The sequence below is a fragment of the Schistocerca serialis genome, chromosome 9, assembly GCF_023864345.2.
Source record: "Schistocerca serialis cubense isolate TAMUIC-IGC-003099 chromosome 9, iqSchSeri2.2, whole genome shotgun sequence".
In the NCBI taxonomy this organism is placed as follows: Eukaryota; Metazoa; Arthropoda; class Insecta; order Orthoptera; family Acrididae; genus Schistocerca; species Schistocerca serialis.
The window spans coordinates 124,643,356-124,662,046 of record NC_064646.1 but is presented as its reverse complement, the minus strand read 5'-3'; the positions used below and the strand labels follow the sequence as shown (position 1 = coordinate 124,662,046).

General features: G+C 42.2%; 1 protein-coding gene across 1 annotated transcript in view; it reads right to left on the bottom strand.

Moving 5' to 3' along the window:
- Nucleotides 1–13,069: 13,069 nt before the first annotated feature.
- LOC126418581 (UDP-glycosyltransferase UGT5-like) overlaps nucleotides 13,070–18,691 on the bottom strand; it is an 82,292-nt gene continuing 76,670 nt past the window's right edge. The window contains exon 5 of the mRNA XM_050085400.1: nucleotides 13,070–13,483. Coding sequence (XP_049941357.1) covers nucleotides 13,174–13,483 — 310 coding nt within the window. The 3' untranslated portion in view covers nucleotides 13,070–13,173. The remainder of the gene's footprint in view (nucleotides 13,484–18,691) is intronic.

The window sequence follows — 18,691 nt, the reverse complement described above, 5'->3', positions numbered from 1 at the left end:
GAATAAGTCTGACGCCAGCAAGAGAGGGTGATACTTGTAGTCGGGCAAATACGTTTACACTGGTGTACAAACTTAAAGCAACAACCCGAAATTTTGCAACGTTGCGTTTATTTTACCACAAAACAGTATAATCAGGCGACAGTAAAGTATTAACAATAAAGAATACAGAATGTAAATAACTGCAACATGCATAACGGTAGTCAAAAATATTCTTCGGTTTTTTCAACTCAACGGGTTTACACATACCTTCCGACAACTTGTTAATGCTTTCAGTGTGGGGTGTTAACACCTCTGGCAGAAATACAGGACTGCCAAATGACGGGGCATGCTGTGAATGGTTCATCAATCTCATTGAAACGTGGGGCTTAGGGAAAGCAGGAAACGGTGTGAACGGGGCATAATCTCTTACCATTGATTGCATAGTGAACACATACACTTTGTTTAAGGAAATAATTCTTTAAAAACCATCATTTAAAAAAATTGAGTCTAGCACAAGCTACACTGACGGCTGAAGACCTTATTGAGAAGAATTCAAATTATTTGTCGGCTGAAGGCCACAAGCAATAGGAATAATTGAAACAAAATATTATTTTTAAGCAACTGACACAATCAGACCAAATAAGGAAGGGAGTCATACACAGACAGTGCTCCAAGAATCGACCTGAGAAAAGCCTCTACACCTGCGTGAGCGGTGAGACAGGCAGCCAAGATTTATGCTTACTTAACAGGATGGCAACTCAAACTAGGGACATCTTAAACGCCGACCAGCACACTCGCAAACTCCACCTAAGATGCGATAACCATTACCACGATAGAATAAAAGTTGACATCGTCAAATGACAAGCATTTAATTACACAAATTGGCTCCACCAAATCCTAGTACGCAGACAGGGTTAAGACCAAACTGCCCAATCAAAATCTGACTAGATGCACATGGAACCGCAAAAGACAATTCCACAAACAACTCAAACAACGCTAAAACAGTCACTATACAGCAACACAAGACGAATTGTACATAGACATGAACGATAAGAACACAGAAACGGTCGAAAGGCCAGATACACGTCGTCCATTGAGACTACCGACCGAACGACTAACCATCGGTCGTTGCCAATCAAGTCAGGCAAGGGAAACGTCGGAGTATAAAACCGCCAACTGAGAGCTGCGTGAGGTCACTTCGACGGACGGACACACACACACACACAAGTGAAAGTTGCACTACACGAATATAACGATCCATTCAACTTAAACTTGCCGAATCCGGACCTTGACGTGGTCGTGCACTCTCGCGACCACATCCTTCCATCGGGCAGTGCATATATCGACAGCTCCCTCGGCGAGTACTGGCGCTGTCGGACCTCACTGCTGCTCCGTCCCAAGAGAACTACCTGACACACGACGACGCGGAAATACTAGAGGTCGCTCCAAAGATAGTACTACAGTACTTGATATCGACAAGCGCTGCTGCTGCTGCCACTGACAGACAGACAAAACGAGCAAACGTAGTGGCGCCAGTAAACACACTAAGAAAACGAGAGGTCACAATCCGAATACACGACGTCAACCTGTCAACGGCACAAACGAGAGCCGGAGCTCAGCTCACTCATGTTGACGCAATAACGTTCATTCTTCGTGCAGAGCCGCTCGCAGTCTTTGAGAGTGGTTACTGGATGCTGACGTGGTGCAAGCGGTCTCTCTAGTGCATCCCAGACATTCTCTATGTCATTAAAATCGGGAGGGCGAGCAGGGCACGCCATGCATGCAATATCTTCCGTTTCCAAGCAAACATCAACCGCCCGGGCTCTATGAGGTTTATCGTCCATCAGTACGTCTGGGCCCACAGCACATCGCAACAACCGCAAATGAGGTATCAAGATTTCGTCACGGTACCTGAGAGCAGTTAAATCTTGCCGGTTCACCCATACAATTTCATGAAGGTGTGTTCGAGTGGTCAACATAATCCCTGCCCACACCATGAGGGACCATCCTCGACATCGATCTCTTTCCACAATGTTTGGGTCCTGAAATCGTATTCGAAGTTCCTTCAGGATGCGAATCCGTCGAGAATCACTGTACAGGCCAAATCGGGACTCATCTGTAAAAAGAACGCCGACCCACTGTTCGACCGTCCAGCTGGCATGTTGACAGCTCCAGTCTGGAAGTTCCGTTCTGTGAAGACAGGTCAGAGATACACGTACAGCTGGTCTCCGACAACAAAGGCCACTCTGTCGAAGCCTTCTGTACACCGTTTTCCTCGCTACAACACGTCCACTGGATGCTGCGAGGTCAGATGTCAGTTACCGTGCAGTACTAAGACGGTACCGTCGTGCCCTTACAGCCAAATAACGATTTTCTCTTTCTCATAATGGACGTTGTCGGCCCCATCCTGGTCTCCGGGATACAGTTTCGATCACTATAAACTGTCGCCACATCCGAAAAACCACAGAACGATTCACATTAAGCCATCGCCAACTTCAGTTTGCTACTGTCCTGCTCCTTCCCATGGCCCTCCACTGCAGAGAGCCTGGCAGGCGTCTTCCTATGCCACACTTCACCGCCTGTGACTGCGTACACAGTGACTGTGGATGTAGGACTACCCAGCGAACACTATCCTGTTTGATAGGTGCCCTACTGTCATCGTTGGCGTGGTTGTCCGTTGACCAGGATGCTATCTTCCGTGCAGAACACTACCGTAGGGACATCTGTTGACAGTTTGTATTATTATGTCGTGAATTAGATACAGGACAGAGAAACAGTTGTTTGTTGCTTTAATTTTGGACACCAGTGTAATATTCGAAGCTTTTAATGATGGTAGCCGCATTTGAGCGTTGAAATGTATCAATGCTAAGATGCGAAAATTTGTGTCGGGCCGGGACTCAAATTCGGATTTCCCACTGTACCCGAGAGGCCATCTTAAGGCCATTTTCTCATTCAAAGTGGTCAAAAATTCGATTTTTCTTGTAATTACATTTTTTGAAAGGTGTACGTGTCTAAAATGTTGGGACGAAAAGGTTTTTTAATTCGTGCGCCCACTGTGCCACGCTGTCAGCGGGAGACGTCTGGCTCAGGTAGATAACTTGTTGTGCCGTGATGTACATTCACAAAATGATTTATATTGCAGTATGCATGCAATCATGTTCACCAAAGAAGCTGACGACTACGTGTGCAGGCTGTCGAACGCAGCAATTTGGAAATTTGTCGTAAGTTCCTATGGCACCAAACTGCTGACGTCATCGGTCGCTAGGCTTACACACTGCTTAATCTACCTCAAACTGACTTACGCTAAGGACAACATACACACTCATACCCGAGGGAGGACTCGAAACTCCGACGGGGGGAGCCGCGCGAACAGTGGCAAGGCGCCTGAAACCGCGCGGCTACCCCGCACGGCAAAACGCAGCATATCTAGCTCAGCCAGATCGGCTTTTCACGCCAAGAAGAACGAGGAGTTGTTCCCCAGGAACAATTCGAGTTAGAGGACTGGTTGATATACGCTCCTGGAGTTGTAGACTACGTAAGTGAGGAAAAACTTTTTTAAGTCAAATTTTGGTCAAAATTGGAGAAAAAATAATTTTTTGTTCGCCATTTACATTAGTCATTTTGAATTTTGAAAATGTGGCTTCAGATTCGTGTTCAGCGACATCAAAAACATATACCAACATTTAGTTTATGCAAATTGAACTAGTAATACATGTAAAAGTTTTCCCTAAACTTTAAACAGGTTTTTCTCGGGATACAATTTTTCAAAACACTTTTCTTGGGAGCTTATACCTATAATATATGAAATTTGTTGATATTGACCATTTTTTTGTAAGGCCATAAAGAATGAAACAAACCCTCGAAAATCGAACTCGAAGTTCGAGTGAGCACTATATCGTTAAATCTGAGGTTATTTCCTTGTGGTTGAATATAAGCTCCCATACATTTAATTTATTATCAACTGATGTTATACATTTTTGGTTACAGATAATTCATGAGATGGCTATACAGCACGCATTATGCATACTGCAAATTCGCAGGCCCTTCAGCAGATCGTAATTACGGGCGCCATTCTTTTTTTTTTATTGAAAATCCAAAATAAATTTCATAGTGTGATCAATAATAATTCCCAAACAGATCCTTTGTACGTCTTTTCATTGTCTCAAAAAAAATTTCCAAACTTTGCCTATGTTTCGCTCATTTGAATGAGAACCGTGTTTTAATCACATCGGCCATCATCTGAGCATGCTTCCCCTCCCCCCCCCCCCCCCCCACCAACACCACCACCCAAATGTGAAGCCTGTTATTCACTACTGAGATAGTGAGACCTACCCATGAACCCCTTAATCGCAGTCCTGGACCCGGGTAAGAGATCAGGCTTGGTGTGTATCTGCACTGAAAGAAAGGATCTTTGGTTGCTGTCTTCATATATAAAACTGTGGTAGTGATACAGATTACTTGTCAGTCATCTTGCGTTGTCATATGTACTGTTCACTGTTGAGTGAGAGGAATGTGTGCTACAGGAATGCGTCTGAAACTCGTGTGTGCATTGTGTCGTAGTCTAGAGCCCAATGGTACACGCTGTTGCAAAAGCAATTTCATGACTGCACCTATGTCAGCGCTGTATCTACGACAGACTTAATGGGGCTCTAACAATGTAAGACCCATATATTAAATCGTCACTCCTCTTAGGTGCACTGTTACTGTGTGAAATATATTTGTGCGGCCACGGTATCATTAGCTACTGTATAAACAGTCTTCAACAGTGGTCCTGCTTAAGCAACTAGCGAAACACCATTATAAAAGAAATTCAGAGACTAGAAAGTGAAGGCAGCAAGAAAAGCCTGGAAATGAAGTCTAGTAGAAAGGCAATATTTTTCAGACGGCCAATACCCTAACGCAAAGGACTACGTGACGCAAGAGAGCGAGGGAAGGAATGTGTCCCTGCTTCCACCTCACGTCTCGCATAGATTGTTCCGAGTTGCGTACAGTATACAAACAATTCGTTTGTTGGATGTAAAATTTATGTAAGAAAATATGATAACCCAAAATTAATTTTCACTCTGCAGCAGAATATTCGGCGATTTGTAACTTACTGGCAGATTAAAATTGTCTGCTGAACTAAGACTCGAATCTGTAACATTTATCTTATGCGAGAAAATAAATGTTCAATCGGCTGAGTTAGCCCAGTACCCGCTCGAAGCGCTATACTTCCTCCAGCACCGCTATTCTACCTTCCAAACTTCACAGATGTTCTCCTGTGTATCTTCTAGGAAAATTCTACTATATGTGCGTGCTGTTTATATTCTAAATCCGTGTAGTCCAAAGGCGAAAGGAGAGCCCTTATTTCTAAAGTGTGCTTCGTGCGTTTGCTTTGCGCGTCTTTTTATGTTTTGTTTTTGTATCGTTGTTGAGAAGAGGAACGAGCAGAAAACATAAGCTTTATGCAGTATATTCTGTCACAGTGCAAAAACTTTTAGCTGAACTGTTGGTTAAGACATTTTTTTGATAATAACTGCCTGGATTGTGTGTCTGACATGCTTCTCACCTGTGAGGTAATACTGGGTGGGCGGGAAGTTTCTCTCTTTTTTTATTAACAGCCACAAAACTTCGATGCTCTGTGGGAACAGAACACTTTACTCCAACAGATGATACTGGCTGTAAGAATTTCATGCTCGTCTGTATTACTTGATGAAGTACGAGGACTGTTCAAAAAATTCCGGAACATTCGTAATTTTGCGCCAATGGAACGCTGGAGCGAAATGCGGTTGGCGTCCCTGGACACACCTGTGTTTTATGTGTAACTACCGGAAGTTTTTCTTGTATGTCAATTAGTTATTGTTAAGTACTGTACTGTGTAGAAAGTTGGGTCGCACAGTTTTTTGAGATGACAGAGTTAGAGGAGCAACACGTCTGCATTAAATTTTGTGTGAAACTCAAGAAAACCTTTACAGAGGCAGACCAAATGATGCAGGAAGTCTACGGTGATGAGCGCTTAAGCCGTACTCGGTGTTAGAGTGGTTCCCATGGTTTGGAAATGGTCGGACGGAAGTTAAAGATGACGGTTAAGATGTTACGACCAAGGTTCAATCGTCACAATGTGTCAGGAAAGGTTCTCCAAAACCCATAAAAGCTCCTCAGGTCAGGTCAAATGTCAAAGCCGTGCTGATAGTTTTCTTTGACTGAAGGATGAGTTCATCATGAATTCGTGCCACATGGACAAACTGTTAATCGACGGTACTACAGGGACGTGCTACGACGTCTGCGACAAAATGTGAGAAGGAAGCGGCCTGAAATGTGGAGCGGCTGTTCACGGTTCTTCCATCACGATAACGCACCCGCACATTCATTCCTGTTGGTGCGTGACTGCTGCACAAAAAACGAAATCACTGTGCTGCCTCATCATCCGTGCCCTACAGACCTGGCCCCTGCGGATTTTTTTTTTCTTCCAGACTTGAAGACCCCATTGAATGGACGAAGATTTGCAACGATAGACGAGATAAAAGAAAATTCACGGACAGCGCTTCGAGCGATCCTGCAAAAGGTTTATCAAGACTGCGTCCGGAAGTGGAAATGGCGTTTGGGGCGGTGTAACAATTATGGAGGAGAGTATTTCGAAATAGACTGTGCACAGTAAGTACAAGGTAAGTGTAGAAAAATTTTGTGGACGAAGTTCCGGAATTCTTTGAACAGAACTCGTTTCATTCGCACAGTTATTTGTCGGATTCTTTCAAGTGCTGTTATGGCGGTGTACTTCTTTGAAGCAGATAATTTTCATAAATTTAGCACACCTGCACTTTGTGAGTTAATGAAAATTTGTCAATCATTATTTTTGTTGCATATTTTCTTATCTTTTCACATAATGAAAGAACAGAAAAATAATTAACATTACCATTAAATTTTTATGAGGGCGATAAAAAGGACAGTTTTGTGGAATTTAAATTTTCTTCAATTTAACAAATTTACACAGTGCTTACTTAATGTAATGTAATTTTTATCTTTATATACTGATTTTGGGTTATTTGTGTTTTTCGAAAGTTTCATGTGTGTCATTAAACGATGAGACCGAAACGTGAACATGCTCGTTACCAGATCCAAGGCCTCCATACCAGTAGAATGTCTAACACCGAAACTGCTCTAACATTGGGTGTCGATCCTAAAACTGTTGGACTATGAGTTAACATAGGTAATAGTAATATTAGCGACAGAAGCAGATTTGGAAGACGAGCAAAACTAACACTGGACACTAAGAACAAAATCAGACGTAATGTCTTGGAACTCGTGCAGTTCACAAATGCCTGAATTAACCGGATGATTACCAACAAAAGGCAGAAGACCGTCAATAGGACAACTGTGAAAGACTTTATTCGTACACAGTCTCGGGCAAAAAATCCGTATGTGTACCCAACAAAACCCATTGAATCACACAAAAATGCTGTTGATTATCAGGAGGTTTTTGAAAGAATAATGTCAGGTTTCTGTGACGCCAACCCTGAAGGGCCGCGGGGGGTAGCCGCGCGTTCTAAGGCGTCTTGCCACCGTTCACGCGGCTCCCCCCGTCGGAGGTTCAAGTCCTCCCTCGGCCAAGGGTGTGTGTGTGTTGGCCTTAGCGTAATTTAGCTTAAGCTAGATTAAATACAGTGTAAGCCAAGGGTAAGCTATAGAGAGAGACGGGTCATATACAATATGTACAACAGCCAAGAGGGAATAATAAGAGTGTACGACCAAGAACGAAGTACTCGTATTAAAAAGGGTGTAAGACAAGATTGTAGCCTTTCGCCCCTACTGTTCAATATGCACATCGAGGAAGCAACGATGGAAATAAAAGAAAGGTTCAGAAGTGGAATTAAAATTCAAGGTGAAAGGACATCAGTGATACTATTGGGTGATGACATTGCTATCCTGAGTGAAAGTGAAGAAGAATTACATGACCCGCTGAATGGAATGAACATTCTAATGAGTACAGAGTATGGATTTAGAGTAAAACGAAGCAAGACGAAGATAATGAAAAGAGAAGAGCGAGAAACTTAATATCAGAATCGATGGTCACGAAGTAAATGAAGTTAACGAGTTTTGCTGCCTAGGTAGTAAAATAACGAGTGCCGGCCGCGGTGTCCGAGCGGTTCTAGGCGCTACAGTCTGGAAACACGCGACCGCTACGGTCGCAGGTTCGAATCCCGGTTCTAAGTTCTATGGGACTGATGACCTCAGGTGTTAAGTCTCATAGTGCTCAGAGCCATTTGAACCATATTTGAAAATAACGAGTGGCGGACGGGGCAAGGAGGAAATCAAAAGCAAACTAGCAATGGCAAAAAGGTCATTCCTGGCAAAGAGAAGTCTATTAATATCAAATATCGGCCTTAATTTGAGGAAGAAATTTCTGAGAATGTACGTCTGGAGTACATCATTGTGTGGTAGAGAAACATGGACTGTGGGAAAACCGTTCCGAAGCATTTGAGATGTGGTGCTACAGACGAATGTTGAAAATTAGGTGGACTGATAAGGTAAGGAATGAGGAGGTTCTGTGCAGAATCGGAGAGGAAAGGAACATATGGAAAACATTGATAAAGGGGACAGGATGAAAGAATATCTGTTAAGACATGAGGGAATGACTTCCATGGTACTAGAGGGAGCTGTAGAACGCAAATAATAGAGAAATAATAGAGGACGTAGGTTGCAAGTGCTACTCTGAGATGAAGAGGTTAGCACAGGAGTGGAATTCGTGGCGGGTTGCACCAAACCACTCAGAAGACTGATGACCTCCCCCCCCCCCCCCAAAAAAAAAAAAGCCTAGGGACCTATGACCTCAGCAGTTTGGTACCCTAAGAACTTACCACCACCGTCTACATCTACAACCCTGAAGGAAAGAGGAAAAGTATGCACACTTCTTTTACAGACAAGTCTCCTGTCGAGCTTTACCCAAATCCCGACAAACAAAATGCACAAATCTGTACAAATGAACCAGAGAAAATTTCCCCATTCTACACATAAGAGCGAGGATTGAAAGATAATGGCCGCTGGCGGTTTGCGGCATCTTCGACTGTGTAAAAACTGAACTGCGTGTGGTTGACACACAAAGAATCGTCAGTAGCGATTATTATTGGAAAAGTATTGTTCCTGTCTGTGACCGGGCACCCCAGAAAGATCTTTTCCCAAATCGAGACAATGTTGTTCTTATGCAAAATGGGGCAACAGCTCTTACGGCCGAACACGCAACGGTACTTCTGAAGTGAACATTCCCTGTTGTTTTGGATGGCTGGCTTGGTAACAGTCCACACCGAAACCCTACAGATTCCAGAATGCAATCTTCAAAGGACCTCGTCCACGCAACAAGATCCGCTTATTGCACGTGTTCAGAAGAAATGGAACTCAGCCACCTCTGAAGAGATGGCAGTCCTCACAAAGAGTTTCGGCAGACGAAATGAAAAATATCTTCATAGACAGGGACACCATGAAAATACTGAAAAAGTGAGAAGATAACTGCCCAAATGATTCGTTCAAACGTAGGTGTATGTTTTTGTAGATAAAATTCTGTGTAGTAAATATATTCTAAAAAATCTTGAGGGAGGAACTACCTATCGACCATGTAGTATACAACTGGTTATGACACTTTATCAGCAGTGTCTCTAATTACTACGTCAACTTGGTCATTCCTGTGAGTTTCGTACCTACATTTCAATTCCTCAAGCTCTGGTACGAAGCTGAATGATTCTTTCGTTTCTTACCACTAAAACAACATAAGTTTCTTCTATCAGGATTCTGATATTATATTGAGAGTTGCAGATGAACCAGAAGTTTGTTCCATACTAATAGAAATATTTTTAAAAATTGTGCATGGGCGTGAATTTCAAGCTATTTCCCTCTGTAAGTGAATAGCAGGGTCGTTACTTGTTTTCGTTTCGAAGACAAAAGCGCTCGACCAGATGAAATGTGTAGACACAAAGTGGAATGGCCGGAAAATAGTGCTGCAGTTACAAATTTTAGTAGTGTCAAATGCGAGCGTTGTACAGTAGTCGTTCAAGATCAAATCAAAGCTAACTCAAACAATTTTAGATGAGGGCATGCGCGAGTAAAGCTTTGTTGTTTTCCCGCTTGCTGTGCCACATATGCAAAATGGCGACTCTTGAGCATATAGCGTTCTATGTTCACCAGTTCGCTAAGTGTGTAATTGTAATTTCAGTTCAAACTGCGTTTAGTTTAAATTTTATGATCCCCATTGTGACAAAAACACCGGCTGATTGTATAGTAATTTCGAAACGATCAGGTATGTGTGAAAAGCGAAAGCAAGGGACGTCCAAAAGCGTCTGAAGAAGAAGGTAACCGTATGAGAGCATCGTCACTTCATGTTGATAAGATGCCCATTCGGAAAGTAAGTCTTACCTGACTGGCTCTCTATTCTACCCTTCAATGATCCCAACCCACCCTCCAAAAACCTTGACCAGTTCAACACTTCGTCTCAACCCCTCCAAAACCCAGGTAATCATCATAAGCCGCACCACCAACTCCTTCTGTCCCCCAATTTCTACCTCACAATTTATGGTCGTCCCATCCAGCTCACCTCACCCTGAGAGACCTTGGTCTCACCCTCGACCATCACCTCACCTGGACTCACCTCCTGACAATCCAGCAGAACACCTATTCCCACCTCTGCCTATTGAAGCTGCCCGCTCAGACATCTGGATTGCATCCTTCAACCATCCTCCACACCTACAAATTCCTCCTCCATCCCATCCTCTGTTATGCCAGCGTTGCCTGGATCTCTGACTCTCCCCCCCCCCCTCCCACTTTTACAAATCCCTCCAAATCCTCAAATGCCACGTGCTCTGCCTTGCCTTCTGTATCCACCTTCCTTCCCCCACATGACTCTTGTGTGGCCTCATCCCCTTTCCCTACCTCTTACTTTTCCTCCACATCTCTGCATCCTTTACAATGTCTACAGTCTCCTCCCTCCTCTCCACCCCCTGCCCATTGCTGTGCCTGTATTGCTGTATCTCTCCCTCTCTCCACTTCCACACCCTCCTTCATCTGGTCAATTTCCAGTACCTTCCCCTCCTGGATGTTGAACTTCACCGTGACATGTACCATTCCTTCCAACTGTAACCTGCCCTCAGGGCCCCCTTTTTCCTCTCCCCTCTTTCTCCCAGAGCGGATTTTCCTCCTTTCCCCCTGGGTCCCTGCACCCCCTCCTTGACTGTGTCCTCGCAAGTCCTTCCCTTCCTGGTCCTCTTTGGCACACCCCCACCTGTCTCCTTCCTCCCCTCCCCTCCCTCCCTTCTCACTCATCACCATGCCCCTGGCAGATCCTCTGTTTGCTCATCGTCCTCAGTGTGCTACATCAGTGTTTTTGGTGCTGTTCTCCCATGCGTCAAGAGCTGTGATTGTTATGTGCTACGCCATCTGTCGATACTTTTATGATCCAGTGTGTGGTTTCTTTTTGCGTGCGCTACTTTTTTACGGTTTTTATCTCCATTTTACAGTCGCCCCCCTTTTTGTCTGTTCTCTTCCGTATTGTTCCCCCTTTTTTATATCTATGTACACCATATTATCTCCTTCCTGTTATTTTAAATGTCTTCTTTGTATACTTCCTTACTTTTGGCTGAAGAGCAGCGGATATGATGCTGCCAGCCCACCCAGTTGCCCAAGACGACGGTGTGTAAGGTTTTTATAAAACGTTTACTTATGCATCCTTATTAGTTATAGGTTGCCAGATAACTGTGGCATATGTTGTAACTTTGCAAGTGAACTATTGCAGTGGATAAATGACTTCCTCAATAGTGAGATTTCTAATGTTCGCCGGCCGAAGTGGCCGTGCGGTTAAAGGCGCTGCAGTCTGGAACCGCAAGACCGCTACGGTCGCAGGTTCGAATACTGCCTCGGCCATAGATATTTGTGATTTCCTTAGGTTAGTTAGGTTTAACTAGTTCTAAGTTCTAGGGGGCTAATGACCTCAGCAGTTGAGTCCCATAGTGCTCAGAGCCATTTTTCTAATGTTCAGCCTAGTTATTGTTTCCATTTTCTGCACAATACTTCGACGAGCAACTCGCAGCTCATGAAGAAGATGGCTGAGTTGGTGTTTGAAATATTGTTCAGAAAATAGAAACAACAACTCACCTGAACATAAGAAATCTCACTATTAATCAATCACACCGGGAAAACCTGCGAGTTCAGAAGACTTTCTTGATCATGTGGTATTTAGTATGAGACAACTATTCATCTAAGTGGATGTACATATCCATAATGGTCATATCTGGGGGTCAGAACATCCTCAGAAACCAGTACACAACCAAAGAGAGTCCCCAGAATTAAACATTTCTGCGGGCTGCCTCAACACCAACTGTGTGAACTATTTTCTATTTTTTTTTTCGCTGCAGCAGCAGCGACAGGGGTCCCTTATGTGGATATGTTGCAAGATTTGCACTTTCCCCAATTACAAGATGTACCTGATAATTTTATTTTGGCTACAAGCTGGAGTCCCCTCTCCATTTCCATTTCATTATACAAAAGTGATTGAATGTTGAAATCTCTGATCGTTGGATTGGTCGTGATGGTGAATATGATATTGCCCTTTTCTGCTGATATCCACGTTCACCTGACATCATGCCATGCGACTTTTTCGCTTGGGGATTTGTAGAAGATCGTGTCTATGTTTCGCCACCACCTAATGATTTACCCAGTTTGAAACACAGAACTGAAGAAGCTTCTATCACTTGGGACTCGTTAACCATAGAGTGAGAAGAATTGGATTTTAGTTGAATGTGTGCTACACAACTAAAGGTCCACATATTAAACATTTGTAAGAATAATAGATTAGCTTATCTTCAGTTGGATGTATTAACCGTACAAAATAGTCTAAATTAAACTTTTATAAAACAGCATTGAAACTGGAACATTTTTAAGGAGACTTTGCAGATTTTACATAAGACAGACATATAACATAGAAAGTTAAGAAGCATCAAATTTTTTAGAGCTACAAATAGATTTTCAAACACTATGATGAAAGTGGACTAATGTGAGGAGCTGTAGATGACTCAGAGAATGGTTTTGAAATCCTGGGAAGAAGCATACTGCAAAAATAAATAATAGAATGAAGTCAGTAAAATAAATACTAAACATTTACTGTACAGTAAGTACAAAATAATTCTTCGTAACTACAACAATACTGTATTTGTACAAGTTAAAACTTTATTTTCGGTGTTACGCAAGTTTCTTTGATTTAGTCGTGGAACCCTTCGCAGTTGTTTTTGGCCCACTGACGCCGAGCAGCCTGAACAGAGTTCTGAGCACGACCACCAGAATCCAGAGCGCCAGTGCAGCGGCGGCTGCCACAGCACCGACGACATCTAGTAGGCACAGCTGGTACCACGCCAGGTCCAGCGATGCTGACCTCATGTGTGGCGCTCCCTTGTGGCGCACCACGTACTCCGTCCAGTACACCACCTCCTCCAGGGGCGTGCGGGGCCTGTCATGGAACAGCCGTGACAGCTCCTGGGCTCTCTTCTTGTATCTATGGACAAATTGATTATCCATATTTGGCGACATTTACTTGAAGTTACCAGTTCACATAAAACATCTCTCCAAAGTTTCTTTTCATTGACACGAAAAGTCCAACTTGTCTGGGTGACAGTATTAATAAAAGCGCAGACATAATTTTGGCTGTCCCTCAAGGAACTGCCTTCGAACCATTTGTTTACATAATAATTCTAATAATAATAATAATAATTTCGTATGGGTCAAAGGTCTGCCATTTTGGCAGCTTGTGTGTACCTAATCTACCCCAGTTATCCACTGGAGATAGGCAACCTACAATTTAATGTGGCATCCAAACCATGTGATGTATCTGGCAGCTCCTCACATCGTTGAGAGATAAAGGCTGGTTTGAACCGAAGTCTGAATAATCCGTGGTCCTACTGAGGTTCGATTCTGCAAGTCTCGGTTTCCAGACATGTAGTTTACCACCAAACTATCAGATCCTTTCTGTATGTATTTACTTGATCTATAAGTTTCGATGAGTGAGTTTGCGAGTTTCAGCATATGTGACTAGAGTTTCGCTCTACGATAACTACAAAAATGGTTCAAATGGCTCTGAGCACTATCTGACTTAACTCCTGAGGTAATCAGTCCCCTAGAACTTAGAACTACTTAAACCTAACTAACCTAAGGATATCACACACATCCATGCTCGAGGCAGGATTCGAACCTGAGACCGTAGCGGTCGCGCGGTTCCAGACTGTAGCACCTAGAACCGCTCGGCCACCCTGGCCGGCACGAAAACTACAGCTCGGTAGTTTTCGCACAGTACTTAGATGACGTAGTAAATTGTAGGAATACCGGAAATATTGGCAGCATTGGTATGGAAAGAAACGTAACTGAATTTGTGAGGCAGAAACTGCGAGCCAAATACTTATTTGATCTTTGTTTGTTCGTTTATTTTGCACACAACTAGAACTGCACATCGTTCAGTGTTAGTCCATTGTGTATTTTAGGTCCTCACAAAATATAAATTGTATCTTATAAGTAATAAAATTTAGTTGATCGTGTAACTTCTGCTCATTTATGTAACCAAAGCAATTACTTTTGTTCTAAGTACAGTTTACATGCACAAATATAACAGAATCTGTATAACTATTTTATCATTTTGTATTCAGTAGAACGTTAATCATGATCAAAGTTACCGTAAGAGTTTGCTGTCATTATTGATAATTGTTAAAGTTGCTTGCGAGTAACAAAAAATGTTTTATTCAAGTTCGATGAAGGATTGTCTATGTTTTTGTCTTCTTTTTAAATTGTTCTCGTTTTTCGCAAAACTGTTTTCTAGCGCTGTATGATAAATATGTATTTTTTTTTATTTTTACTACAAGACCCCTCTGTTTCAAATTACGAATCAACAATCTTCGGATAACACCTGAATTAAACATTGACAGTTTCAGTTTTGTTCTAAATACTGTTTATTTTTAAGTAACAGACTAGAGGATAACTATCAAGAAAAAATCTTTTGTAGATACCACGATTCTTCATATACCCTCACTCAGTTTCTAGGTGGTTTACTGCTTCCGGTTTCAAGACGAATCTACTAAGACACTGATCGCATATGCGAACAGAGCGATCGAAATGAGATAAGGCCTTGCTTAACAGAAATGTAATGTGGTTAAAATCTTACATGACCAACACAACTAGGAAAACTACGATAATCTACGGTAGCAAACAGCAGTTCTATTATAGCTCTGTATGTGACGTATACGATAGCATCTTCTGGTTGCACTAACTTAGAAGTTTCAGTTATTTACTCTGCCAAGGAACCAAACGTGAGTGTATGGATGTGGTAGCCTAATGTCTAATGATATTGCATTGATGTACATAATTATATTGCTGTATAAGAAAAAAGAATCGGGAAAAAAGCGAGAAGCTGCCGTGCCTGGTGGGACGAGAGCATGGAGATAAAAGAAGAATGGAATTGTCATTACGTCACAAACTTGAAGCCGTGATCCGCCATCTTACGTAGCCTAAAACATTAGGCTCAGCGCGTTTATACCACCATGGTTCACCACGTATATACGTCCCCGTGACGTCAATCTGACGTACCCATACGTCGTTTCGACCGTTGTGAATAACTATTGACTTTCGTAGTCATATCACAAATAGAATCTGGTTTTTTATTGTGTGCAGATGTAGTTAATTCATGAAAAATGCGTCGTTCACGGGTGTAATAATCGACCCTATCGTAATGTTGTTTAAGAAAACCACATTTTAACCGCAAATCCTCCGGCATTGGAGCCACACTGAATCAATGGTCTTGCGTCCACACAACACATATCTCTGTGACCACACAGATTGTTGTTGCAGTATTTCATGCCCCAAATTCCTCCCATCGATTATTATCCATTGTTCACATTTCTTCTCTCTTTAAAAAGGATTCTGGCTAGAACAGCGCTTTGCTTCCTGACCGAAGAAGGGTCTGGCTGAAAACTTATATGAACACTCTTTTCGTTGTGCCTGCCTGCTGCTCGGTGTGTGAGTAGCAACAGTCTAACTGCTTCATAGAATAGTTACTTCCTAGTGAAGTTTATTGTAAGGAATCCACCTCACTTCAACAGGAATAATGTTGTACATAATTACAGTAACGGAAGAAAAACATGACATTATGCCACGTTAAGGTTGTGTGTACCACAAATAGGGGTTCACAATACTGCAACCAAATGTTTTGATCCCTTACCTAGTGATATAAAATGCCTCACAGAGAGCAAAGTAAGATTTAAACTAAATTGCAAACGTTTCTCTTTAGCAACTCCTTATCCACATAAGACGATCTATTACTGTAAAGTGTAAAACGGCGATGACTTCGATTTACTAACTTACATTTGTCTGTCTCTAATTAAAAAAAAAGTAATTTATGATCAGCATGGAGGCATACAAAGAAATTGATGTTATTTTCAAATGACTCGTTCCACATCATTAAAATTTATCCTACAAATGATGTGTGGAACATGAAACTAACTAACTATTGGTATATCACAAAGCATGGTATAAACTTCTGTACTCTGAAAACCTCAAAATTAATTTCAAAATTGAAACGAAGAAGATGAACAAAGAGCCCTACATTCCAACTGTAATATGTTGGGTTATTCCTGAAAAACTGACAGAGTTAATGGCGAGAATTATTCCGGGAAAAGAAGTAAACTGGCTACTATTGGAAAGGTAGGCCTAAATGTTACATGGGCTAGGCTGTCATTACTAAAAAAATTACTGACATACAGGTTAAAGCAAAATATCCCTTTTATGAGGTCTATGTGTTTGAGACTGTTCCCTTAGCCATATTTATAGTATTGCACAATACTGGAACATGTTTAAAAATTATGCGTGGAGGTACGCCTCTATGCAGTTTTTCTTTGACATTTCAGCAGTCGTTCAGTTTCCAGAATGAGATTTTCACTCTGCAGCGGAGTGTGCGCTGATATGAAACTTCCTGGAAGATTAAAACTGTGTGCCGGACCGAGACTCGAACTCCGGACCTTTGCCTTTCGCGGGCAAGTGCCCTACCAACTTTTAAAAATTTTTTTTTATTATTCTCATTTTGTTCGTTTTCGTTCGTTGTATGTGCTCGGGGCGGACGTCGTAAGACATCCGTTGAAGTTCGTCTTTGATCGGTTAACTCAGTTTTTTTATTACAGAGGGCTGCTAACCCTCTCACCGAACACGCTGAGCAACCGTGCCGGCTGAGCTACACAAGCACGACTCACGGACGTCCTCACAGCTTTCCCGAGTTCGAGTCTCGGTCCGGCACACAGTTTTATTCTACCAGGAAGTTACATTCGTTCAGTTCGTTGACATCACAAGATACTTGCGTCTTCCCTCATTGTACACGTTTATGGGCTAGCAAAGTACACGTCGGTAAGTTTTTTGCAAAAGTGAGCATTACAAATGTTCTACATACGAGTTAAAAGCTGAAAATTTAACGAACAAAAAGCAGTACCAGTAAGGAAACAAGCATTGATACTATGTTATTCATGTAAGCCTGTAATTTTTAGTATTTAAAACAGTTGTTGTGTACACAAGACAAAATAATGAATACGAATCAATCGTAAATAGTAGTCTGCTATTGCTTTGGGCTATTTAAGATGGCGGCACTCTGGCTTCAAAACAACGTGCTGTGTAAGTCTATTATGGAGGTAAAAAAAGAAGAGAGTCGTCAGAGTGCCTTCTCCCTTCTTTTTTTCTTACTTCCATGGACGAGAGATGCTAATGCAACGTTTCTATGAGCAGCAAATATGCACAGCAGGCAACTGCAGGAGGCCGCTGTTACATACCGCGGCAGCTGAATTCAAAAATCTGTATGTTGTTAAAAGTGGTCTAACTTTATTCACTTATTGACTCGTTAATGACTGCAGCAGTATGTTTCTACATGAGTGTAAAATCAGTGTCATTCTGGAAGAGATGAGTACGGAGATTTCCGTTGAGCAGAGGTCGCTCTGTACGGTGTAGTGTGTGAAGATAAGGTTTAGGGACGTTCAACTTAGACGTTGACTTACTGGAAATACCTGTAAGTCAGTCACCATGAATCGAGGATTTAATAAAATTATCATGTGATAGGTGCAGGAAAAAGAAAACTGGCGTTCTACGGATCGGAGCGTGGAATGTCAGATCCCTTAACCGGCAGGTAGATCAGAAAATTTAAAAAGGGAAATGGATAAGTTAAAGTTAGATATAGTGGGAATTAGTGAAGTTCGATGGCAGGAGGAACAAGACTTTTGGTCAGGTGAATAAAGGGTCATAAACACAAAATCAAATAGGGGTAATGCAGGAGTAGGTTTAGTAATGAATAAAAAAAATAGATGTGCGGGTAAGCTACTACAAACAGCATAGTGAACACATTATTGTGGCCAAGATAGACACGAAGCCCACGCCTACTACAGTAGTACAAGTTTATATGCCAACTAGCTTTGCAGATGATGAAGAAATTGAAAAAATGTATGATGAGGTAAAAGAAATTATTCAGGTAGTGAAGGGAGACGAAAATTTAATAGTCATGGGTGACTGGAATTCGAGAGTAGGAAAAGGGAGAGAAGGAAGTAGGTGAATATGGATTGGGGCTAAGAAATGAAAGAGCAAGCCACCTGGTAGAATTTTGCACAGAGCATAACTTAATCATAGCTAACACTTGGTTTAAGAATCATGAAAGAAAGTTGTATACATAGAAGAATCCTGGAGATACTAGAAT